Here is a 10856-nt window from a genome sequence, read left to right as displayed (position 1 = left end):
TATCTAAAAATTCCAGAAAAATCATACTATATTTCAAAAATAGTTTTGAGAATTTTGGGCATTACAATTAGGTAAATCAAACTTCTATTCACTCGATAGTACTTTATCTAAGAGATATTTTTTTCTTGATTCTTTGATAGATGTTGTCTTGTATCTATCAACGTTCATGTCAATGTAATATTACCTTGGTGAATTTTTCAAGAATCTTGTCCATGTAATGAGATTAACTAAAAATAAGTCATTCTGTTGTTCTAAGAATTTTGATTCCTAGAATCATATCAACTACGTCCATATCTTTAATGTCAAATCTTGAGTTCAACATGTCCTTAATGGATTTGATTATCTTATCATTATTCTCAATTATAAGTATGTCATCTACATATAGACACAAGATAATATAGTCATTCTTTGTACCTTTTATGTAGACATATTTATTACATTCATTGATTTTGAATCCACATTCCTTCATGGTATTATCAAATTTCTCATGTTACTACTTTGGTGCTTGTTTCAAGCATCCAATCTACAAACTTTATTTTTTTTATCTTGGCATAGAAAACTCTTTAGGTTATTCTATGTAGATTTTCTCTTTTAAATTCTCATTTAGAAAGGTAGTCTTTATATCTATTGGTACAATTTGCACTAATGATCTAATTTAAATTTTGATGAATGATAAGTGAGTTAAGTTAGGTGTTATCATAATCTAACATTATTACCGAGTGTGCAGAGTTAACTAACTTGATGGGTCAAGAGGACTTGCCACCAGGTGAGAAGTCTAGTTGAGATGTTCGATTCCCGAGTGGCGAAGTCCGGATATGTGATTCCGGCAGGAGATCGAGATGTGCGATTTTCGAGTGGTGAAGTCTGGATGTACGATTCCAGAAGGAAGACCTAGTGGGTCAGATTGATATCAATGAGGTAAATTAACATTTGGTAAGTGTGGTAAGTCACTAGAGGAGAGTGACTAAATGAGGACGTGTCTCGGTTGAGGGGACAATAGACGTCAATCCAATTTAGGTCCATTTCAGAAATCTAAATTGAGACCCTGATTAGATCCTAGTATGAAAGACAGGGTCTAAGTCATAAATTAATTATATTATTATATGCTAACTTTATTTTATAGGTTAGATTATTATCGTATTGGACCAACCTAACTTACAGGGCAAAAGGAGTAAAAAGGCCTCAGGTGAATAGTACTCAAGGCGCCTTCAAGCATTGGAAGGTGCCTTCCAAGAGATAAAATTCAGACTTCATCGCAGATAAGGAGCGAACTGTTCGGGATTATATTTCACACATTGGAGGTGCCTTCAAGGCTATGGAAGGTACCTTCCATGCTCAATAAAAGGAGTGCTCGCCCAAGCCATTATACACACCTTCTCTACGAGCTTCTAAGTGTCTGATTGGCTTTCTAACTGCTCCAGCTTCCTATAGTTGCCTTGCTATAACTCTACTGTTGGGATATGCCCAATGCAATATGTGCTAAAACACATTTCGTAAACATGCGCAATGAAAAATAAAATAATAATTTCTAAATTATTACATCATACACACCACATGTATACAAGGATACAACATGCCAAACATGATCGTATAAATAATTTTTTTTATGGAAAGTAAATTTACGCTAAGTATACCTTACAGATGACCTGTAACGAGAAGGACATCAATCGTAGCGACGTTGTCAAACTTCACCTCTATTCGTATCCACGCAGAGCTCCTCAAGACAACTCCTTGAGTACAAGCCTCTCCTTCGGAGGTTACTGTTGGTGCAATCGACCTAGGTTTAATCGGTATTTTGATGTGTGTGTCAAGAGTTTAAGTTAGGCTTTCATATGTGTTTGATATGTATTTAAGTCGTGCAGGACTTGGTGAAACACATGAGGAACTTGGTGCGACCAAGTGTGGGAAGCTCATCCAAGGGCTCAGATCCTTGAGTCAGTGAAGGATGGCATTGGGAACGAGCCACAGACTTGAATGCATCCGAGGAACCGTCGGACGAGGAGCAATGGAGTGGAGCTAAGGGAAGCGGACTGCAAGGCAACGCGAAGGGTGTATAAAGAGGAGTCGTTAGCTCCGGTGCATCTGAGAGAGGAAGGCCGAGGAAGAGGACTTCAAATGCGACTCCGGAGAGGATGAGTGTAAGTAAATGTAAGGTACTAATCGACTGGTACTTGGACCAGTCGACTGGTCCAAATTCATGAAAAGCATAGAATGCTTCTGTTCTTGTCGGTTGTGAAGACCAGTCAACTGGTGTTGGTACCAATCAACTAGTAGATGACCGTTGGCAGGGTCGTAGCCTTTGTAGAATGTCGTTGGCTGTGGCTAACGGCTACACCAGTCGACTGGTGCTTAGACCAGTCGACTAGTGTCAGGTTGAGTTGATATGATGATCAACTCTCTCCTCTTATTTATAGGTAGCTTTAGGGTACGAAGGAGGTAACTCATGCTTGTTGAATAACTCCTAAGTCTCTGCTCAAAGCTTCGAAGTCTTCTCTTCCTCCCCAAACCTAAGTTTTCATCTTGTAAAGAGGAAGAGACCTTTGTGAGAGGTTTGCTCCACCAAGAAGGAGTAAGATCTAGCCGGAGATCGTCGGGGACTAATCTACCGAAGGATTAAGGGTTCGTCCACCTCAAGGACACGCCGTGGAGTAGGAGCAAGCAATTTCTGAACCACATAAAGGAATCGTATTAGTATTTGTGTTCTTATTTCTTGCTTTTATTGTTTTAGTTTCATTTTCACTTGCATAAACTAACCGTGTAGAGAAGAAATTGAATTGGGTGTGACCTAGCTATCCAACCCCCTTTATAGCCGGTCATCGATCCCCTACAAGTGCTATCAGAGCGAGGACACCCTTCAACGAACTAATCACTAAGAAGAGCAACATCATCAAATGGCCGACTCAAACATTCACCCACCAAAATTCGAAGGAGATTTCTCTTGGTGGAAGAATATAATGGAGGTATTTTTTGAAACCGATTTTAATATTATGTTAATCATGGAGAATGATTTCGAAATGCCTAGGGATCACAACAATGAGTTACTTGAGAAAATAAGGTGCAGTAAGAAACAAAGTGAAGAACATCTAGCAAATTCAAAAGAGATACATCATCTACTAAATGTTCTTCTCCTACAAGAAGTTACAAGAGTTGGAAACTACTCAAGCGCCAAGGAACTATGGGAAAAGCTAGTAGAACTTCATGAAGGGACATCGGAAGCGAAATTAGCAAGAAGAGACCTCCTTCGAACTCAACTCACCAATATCAAGTTTGAAAAAGGAGAAAAGGTATCGATTTTACATTCTAGAATTAAGGAAATTTTAAATGGACTAACAATTGTAGGTGAGACACTTACAAACTGAGACATCATAATGAAAGCCATCAATGTTTTCCCAAGAACCTTGACATGAAGTTCAATTGTAGACTCATTCTACATTTCAAAGAATCTAGAGAAATCTTCTCTAAATGAAATCTTCTCAACAATGGAGCTCCATGAGACTCGAATTGAAGGACTAAATGAAGAAGCTAATAGATCAAGAGGAGTAGCCCTTGTGGCAAACAAGGAAAAGGGTAAAAAGAAGAAGTCTTCATTCCCACCATCCTCCAACTCCGAAGAATCAAGTGCCTCAATGGATAGCGATCAAGAGACATATATGGTAAGGAAGATGAGAAAAGCATTTAAAACTTTTTCTACTAACAAATCTCATGCTAGAAAGAGTTCAAGAGGCAAGAGTAGGACAAGGAGAGTCATTTGCTATAATTTCCAAGGAGAATGACACATGAGGGATGAATGCCCCCTCTTGAAGAAGAAAGAAGAAAAGAAGAAGGAAGAGAAGAAGAAGTCAAAATAAAAAGGGAAGAAGGTCAAAAACCTAAAAGCAACATGAGATGATCTATCATTATCGGAGGAAGAAGAGCACCATGTGTCCCATTTTGCTCTATTGGGAATTGATGATGTAACCTCCACCTCATCCGAAAATGAAGAGGGAAAAAGCTCAAGTGAAGATGAAGAAGGGAGCTCAAGTGAAGGGGGAGGTCAAACTTCGGATTCAGACTTCTCGGTAAATGAGGTACATAATCTTCCTCCCCATGTTTTAATTAAAATTATTTTAAGTACAAATAATGATTTGTTTAAGGCAAAAAAAAAGAACAAATCTTTGAAAAATGATATTTTCTTGCTTAAGAAAAAATTAGAATCCATGAGTATTAAGGACAATGATATGCATGCTTCTTCCTCAATTTTAAATGATTCATGTCTAGAAGAGGAAAATAGGAAACTAAGGGAAAAGGTAGAATACCTTAGTAAAACCCTTAGAAAATTTGAAATTGGCTCAAATACCCTAAGCATGATTATTGGGAGTCAAAGGACAAACTTCAACAAAAAAGGTTTAGGGTTTAAGGAATCCAACAATGAAAGTCCTGTCATTGTTTACTTGCTAGGGGACAATAAAAAACAAAGACCATAGATAGGAAATGGATCCCCAAGGAGTGTTTGGTTAACCCAATTAAGAAGAACCTCTATTAGGTACCAAAATCAATCCTCAAGAGTTAGAGGATTTTTGGGTCAAGTCAATCATGATAGTCATAATTCTAATTTTTTCTATATGGTTGACTTGAGACCTTAAAGGGGAACACTTAGCCTTGAATATAACCTCATGTAGGCTAAGTAGAGGTTACCTTTATTATATCTCACAATGAATTGCATTTTATTTCTAAACATAAATGTGAGATGCTAGGATGATATCATCTTTATAGTGATTGACACTAGTGCTAGTGGGGGATTGTTAATATTAGTCCTAAGAGCCAATTATAAGATGATTAAACTTATTAGGTTAATTGATATGGATTGACTTATTGGGTTAAATCCAATATACTAAATCCAACCGATTAAGATTAATGAATATTAATAGAAATTAATTCATCATTAATCAAAAGAAGGCTAAGAGATACAAACCTTTGGTATTCCTTAGATGAGTACAAAAGGCTTTTGGAATTCTTTTCATGAGATGGATTTTGATTCTTCTTCTTCCTCTTGATCCTCTCTTAGCCAAACCTCCTAGAGTGGCTAGCACCACAAAGGTGGTTTCTCTTCGAATCGTGAGTTCGTGAGACTAACAGAAAAGCGTGTTCGTGTGGATACCGTAGATGCGTGAACACTTGATCGTGTTTAGATCTACATCCAAAGACAAGTTGTTATCGGGATTGCTTTAGGCACACAACAAAGATAACGATTCTATGTGATACAGTAGCCAGAATGTAGTATACGATATTCGCAAGGATCTCTGGAGAGATCCTTTTTTTGCTACAGTGAGAGTACACCTACATGTATGTGGGCTTCCTTGAAGTTCATACCGTGGATAGCCACCTAGTTTGATACTTCATCAGAAACAATGGGCTATCTTAGGACACGTGTTTGTTTATACTATTTTCTTAATGAAATATAATTTACCTTTCATAAGAAAAATCGGCCATTATTGCCGAGACATTATAGAATCACCATTAATGATTTTAATATCAGCCATTATTGTCAAGATATTACAGAATCATCATTAATTGATTTAATATCAATTATTATTGTTGAAACGTTACAGAATCATCATTAATGTATTTAATATTTCTGTTATACTCTTGAACAGGTAGCAACAGGCGATTTAGGTGGCAAAATATAGATTCATTCATTTGGACAAATTTTGTTTCATCCGGTCCGACATTCGACGTGTGTAGGTCATGCTCATACACGAGCCAACTTGATTCAATGCAAATCCAGACTCTAGATTTGCACCCTTATCCACACTTAAAAAAGAACCTATCTCCATGCATATGTTCACAACATCAATGCACGTGTCATAATCTAAATTAACAATAAAGTCAAGAAACTTCTAATGTGATACTAAAAACTCATTCATAATAGAATCTCTTCTTCTCTACCTCTTTATTCCATTCACATTTTCAACGAATCAATGTTTGCATTGATTCCCTGACAACTGCAACTGCTAAGCAACTGACAGAATTCGGAATTCCTGTTAAAGAAAACCTTCAAAGCTATACAAGAAGCATAACTCTGCACTGTTCTCCGGGCCGGAAAACTATCAGATCATTGGTTTATAAAGGCTTCTCGCCAGGGAGATAAGATGGTGAGCCAACATCACTCTGACTCTTCTTGCGATGGAAAAAACCGGTGAGATTAGGCATAAGCACCTTCTTGGAGATCACCGATTTCATGAACTTCCGATTCTCTTCAGTCCTCTCCCCTGGCTTTGCATTCTGAACAGAGGGTACTGTAACGTATGCTTCTTCTATAGACTCGTGTGTCTCGACCGGTATCTTTGATACATTCTCTGATGCCTTCTTCTGTTCGGTTTCCTGCTGCTTCCTCAGCTCTCCTTGGACAGCTTTCTGTGCAGCTTCAGCTATTTCTGCCTTCTCCAATATCTCCTGTGTTGCCGTCTCCAATTCCTCAATCTCCCTCTGAACTACTTCAAGTTTCTTAATTGCCTCATCCTCATTGGCCTTGACAACTTGCAGCTGTGCTATTGCAGCATCAGCCTTCATGTCTCTGAACTCATCGGACGACTCCACCTTGCGTCTTAAAGACTGGTAGTCTTCTTTCATGATTGTTATGGTAGACCCAGACTGAAGAGTAGATGATGCCTGAGAAACATTTGGATGCTCAGATAGATCTTTGGTAAGACCTAGAGCTCTTGCTTCTGCCAATTTTGCCTCTTTGGCATCCTTCGAAACAACCTGCAGTTGCTTTTCTGCTTCGCATAATGCTATTCGGGCTGCTTCAGCTTCTGCCCTAAACTGTTTAGAATGTTTCCTGAATTCTTCTGCTTCCTGCAAAATTTTCTGAGAGTCGAATGACAATTGTTGAAGGGCAGATGTTAGCTCATCAGATGTTGAAGTTGCTTGCGACTCTAAAGAAGTGACAACGTCGAGCTCGGCTTTGCATTTCTGAAGTTCATGCTGAAGATTGCTGACAAGAGATTTAGATTTTTCATATTTATCCTCAAGCTCTATGTGCTCACTCTTTGCAGCTTCTAACTCCAGCTTGAGAGAATGCAGCAACCTCACAAGTGAACTTTCTTCTTGGGCGAGTGCTTGTAAAATTTCCTTTGCACCTTCCACCTCCAAAGCCACTGATGTAGCATACTTTAAATCTACAGATGAAACAACTTCAATTTCCTTCTGCACTGATTTAATCTCAGAAGTTGTCTCTTCTAGCTTGGCCTTCAGGTTCATATAAACTTCAGGATCAAACTCTTTCTTTAAAGTCGTCAATTTTTGTCCAGTTTCGTCGAGCAATCGTTTGTAAGACTGTTTAATAGCAACTTGCTCTGAGACAATTTTTGATTCTTCCTGCTGGACTTTCTCAGTGGCAAGGCTAGTATAGGTAAGTGATTCCTGAATTAAAGCAATCTCCTTGGAGAGCTCAGTCACCTTCTGAACGCCAGCATCAAAAATCTGTTTCGCTTCAGCCTCTTGCTGAATGGCAGAGAGCTTTGCTTCCACCAATGTCTCAGAGTCCCTTTTGATCTTTATAAGTTCTTCCTCTGCAGAATCAAGCTCCATGAGGACAACTGCAAGTTCTTCCTTTGAACTATCGAACTTCTGTTCCCAGCTTCCATCCTGGTCAGCAATCTCGACAGAACCCGCATCAAGTGTCTTGATTTGATTTTTGGCAGCTTCAGTTGCTTCTAGAACTTGATCCTTTCCCTCATTTGCCGCATTGAGTTTCTCGGTGAGTTCTTCAACAATTTTTTTAACTCTCTCCAACTCAGCAAGTGCTTGAATCCTACTTTTTGTAGCAACATCAAGTTGTTCCTTATACTTGTTCAGCTCTTTTTTAGCCAAATGAAGTTGGGTATCCTTAGCTAGAGCATTCTCTGACAATATAGGGGTCTTAGCATTACCCAAAGTAGTAATAGCCTGATCTTGTATGAAAAAAGAAGACGAAAAATCAGAATTAGCAAGAATTTCAGAGAAAATCCAAGAATCAAATCCTTGTAGTTTAAAACAAGAAAAATTTAGAGAAATTAAAAAAAAAAAAAGTATACAGCACAAAAACCAAAGGTGCTTTTGTCATACCATGATATTAAGATTCTGATTTTAAAAAATGTGGTAGTACTGGTCTCTTAGATAGTCAAAACACAAGAGAATAAGATTATATGATTTCACAAAAATCTTATTGGATTATGGTTAAAAGCATAAGCTATTGTTGAATATAACTGACAGTTGTGAAAAGGCAAGAGTTAAAGACAATATTAACTTAAGCAACTGAAATGATTTCGGAAAAGAATAAGGATGAGTAATGAAGGCAGTTCAGCAGGATGTTTGGGTAGTCACTAGATTCTTGCAAGTGCTCTTGATTTAGATGTATAACTCTTTTTCCTTTAACTAATTTATTGTTGCAAATGAAGGGTCCATGACAAGTTAAAACACTTCGTGAGGTCTAATCAAATTTTGTCTTCCTTTCATCCTAAGTTGACTTATTATATGAAATTAGCTTGCATCCAATTCTTTGGTGAAGGGCATATTAACTGAACTAGATACATATGCACTAGGACAAGAATTTATACACACTGAAACATTCATTATAATTTCTAGTACATAGCAGATAGACCATACCTCGATTGTTGCAGGCTTCGGCTTTCTCCCAGGAGATTTGTCACCTTTAACTGCCACATTACCAAACAGACTAACTGCTGCTCTAACGGATGCGAATGGAGCTCTAGTGTCTATCTCCACTTTGGAATCTACAGCATTTGTCTCCATGCCTCCTTTTTAAAAATGACAGTAATTGAACAAATCAGCATTAACAACTCCAGACTTCTAAGAAAGTATTAGGTGGTGCATTTTTTTAGCAAATTCAAAGAAACAAGAAAAACAGAATGCATTGATATGCCTAGACCTGGTTACTAAGATCTTTTATTAGCTAGTTTTGGCTAAAAGACCCGGGAAGACAAATTGGAGGCTACATGGTGAAAGACAATTGGAAGGGTTTAGACCCAAAGTGGATAATATCATATCATTATGGAAATATCTAAATTCCTTTTGGTCCCAACAATTGGTATCAGGGCGAGGTCACTTTTCACCTGACTAATCGCCAGAAGAAGCACGAGCCAGAGCCATGATCCAAGATCGAATCATGTGGGTGAAACCTAACAAAGTAGGGGAGGTCCTGAGCAGGTCAACGACCTAATGCTTAAGGGGAGACTCTGAGCAGGTCAAGAGTGACCCGATGTTCGAGGATAGGCCCTGAGCAGGTCAAGAGTGACTCGATACTTGAGGGAGATCCTGTGGTCCTTTGTTTAAGGAGGGGATTGTTGGGGTTGCAAGGTTACAAACATAGTCCCACATTGAAAACGCATGAGAAAAGATATTTCCATTAGTATGAGGCCTTTTGGGTAGAGCCCAAGAGCAAAATCATGAGGGCTTAGGCCCAAAGTGGACAATATCGTACCATTATGGAGATATCAAAATTCTTTTCAATCCTACGGCTAACCTCATTCAGCCAAACAATTCAACCATATCCTGCATCCCAATTTTACCTCATTCCTCACAAGTCACATATCTATTCACCTCAGGCAAATTGCTTACACTTGTAATGTACTAAACCCACTTCGTTCGAGTTCTTGGCAATTTTAGGAGTGCTCAGGCTCAGAACCATGTCAAATCCAAGACAAACATGTGGCTATAGAAGGCAAATAGAAAACAAGCTATTGACAAAGGAAAAATGAACAAAAAAAAACCCATGAAATGAAAAGGAAAAAAGAACAAGTAAAAAAATAGATGTTAAAGTTGACAGACGCAATGCAAGTCAGGTTTTTGTGATAAAAATCTTTCAGCAGTAAGTCTTCCTCTTCCACTTGTGCCTTTTTGGTTCAATGAATCAATCTCCCACATGCAAGATCTCCTTATTGATAGGCTTTCTTGCTGATAGCATTAGTCTAATCAGTCCCTCCAAATAACAAAAGGAATCCTACAGTTTCAACCATTAGCAACCAAACCCAAAGTAAATACACGGTCGTTTGTTATAGTGTTCTAAGAACAAGCATGTAAAGTTGTCCTATTAACATAAAATATTAAGTCCAGGATGCAGGATTTTGTGAAATCAGATCCTCAAGTGAAAAACAATAATATTTATTTGAATTCATCCAGTAGAAAGTTGGTGACATTATGATCTCCCAACTTAAAAAAAAAAAAAATCTCCTAAATGCAAACAAATTAAATATCACCTCACTTAAACAATTCGATCGAAATGCGCATCAGATTCTTCACCTAAGCAATGCGTGTACATCAAATCTTTATTTTGATCAAAATAACCCATTGCTCGCCGTGCGAAAGAGATAGAAAATGCGACAGACACAGGGCAACCGAAGAGGGATTTATCGGAAATCAAACCTCGGTGGAGAAATCGGCAGCAAGGAGAAGAGCTGGGCGGCGGTGGAATCTACCGAGAACGGCGAGAAAATGGGCAAGCCGAGGAGACGAAATCGGAACTTTCGGCGGCAGCGCAGGGCGTCGAAGAGAGGAAGGCGAAAAATTGCGCATGGCAGACGCAGCAGTTGAGAGCGATGTTCGGGTGGGTAAAAAACAAGGGAGGCAACGGAACGGAGTTTCAAGGGCGGTAAAGCGGACTCGTCGGGTGAATCGGTGAGCCTCCCAAGTGGACATAAGATGTGGGCCCTCCATGGGAGGGGCCCCTTAGTCGGACGTTGGATTTGAGCAAAACCTAATCACGCCCGGCCGATGATTATTCTGTAATACCAACGGTCGAGATCAAATTCTGATGGAATCCAACAGCTGAAAAAAAAAGAAAAAAACACTCTTCAAAGAAATTCAATCAAGAGTAGAGT

At 38.7% G+C, this 10856-nt stretch overlaps 1 protein-coding gene across 1 annotated transcript; it reads right to left on the bottom strand.

The window, feature by feature from the left end:
• Positions 1 to 5820: 5820 nt before the first annotated feature.
• LOC121998525 (WEB family protein At5g55860-like) lies at positions 5821 to 10548 on the bottom strand. The gene is made up of 3 exons (XM_042553479.1): positions 10402 to 10548; positions 8626 to 8777; positions 5821 to 7926 (listed from the first exon to the last, which is right to left on the bottom strand). The coding sequence occupies exons 2-3, from the start codon at positions 8770 to 8772 to the stop codon at positions 6100 to 6102; spliced, it is 1974 nt and encodes a 657-aa protein (XP_042409413.1). The 5' UTR covers positions 8773 to 8777; positions 10402 to 10548; the 3' UTR covers positions 5821 to 6099.
• Between the last annotated feature and the right edge of the window lie 308 nt (positions 10549 to 10856).

Source organism: Zingiber officinale, chromosome 6A (assembly GCF_018446385.1).
Source record: "Zingiber officinale cultivar Zhangliang chromosome 6A, Zo_v1.1, whole genome shotgun sequence".
Taxonomy (NCBI): Eukaryota; Viridiplantae; Streptophyta; class Magnoliopsida; order Zingiberales; family Zingiberaceae; genus Zingiber; species Zingiber officinale.
Note: the sequence above shows the minus strand (reverse complement) of the source record. Positions and strands in the feature narration are given on the sequence as shown.

Excerpts from the sequence above, each read along its gene's own strand:
- LOC121998525 (XM_042553479.1), bottom strand. The coding sequence starts at position 8,772 with ATGGAGACAAATGCTGTAGATTCCAAAGTGGAGATAGACACTAGAGCT. Across the intron at positions 7,927-8,625 it reads CGAAGCCTGCAACAATCGAG|GCTATTACTACTTTGGGTAA; the intron begins GTATGGTCTATC and ends ATACAAGATCAG.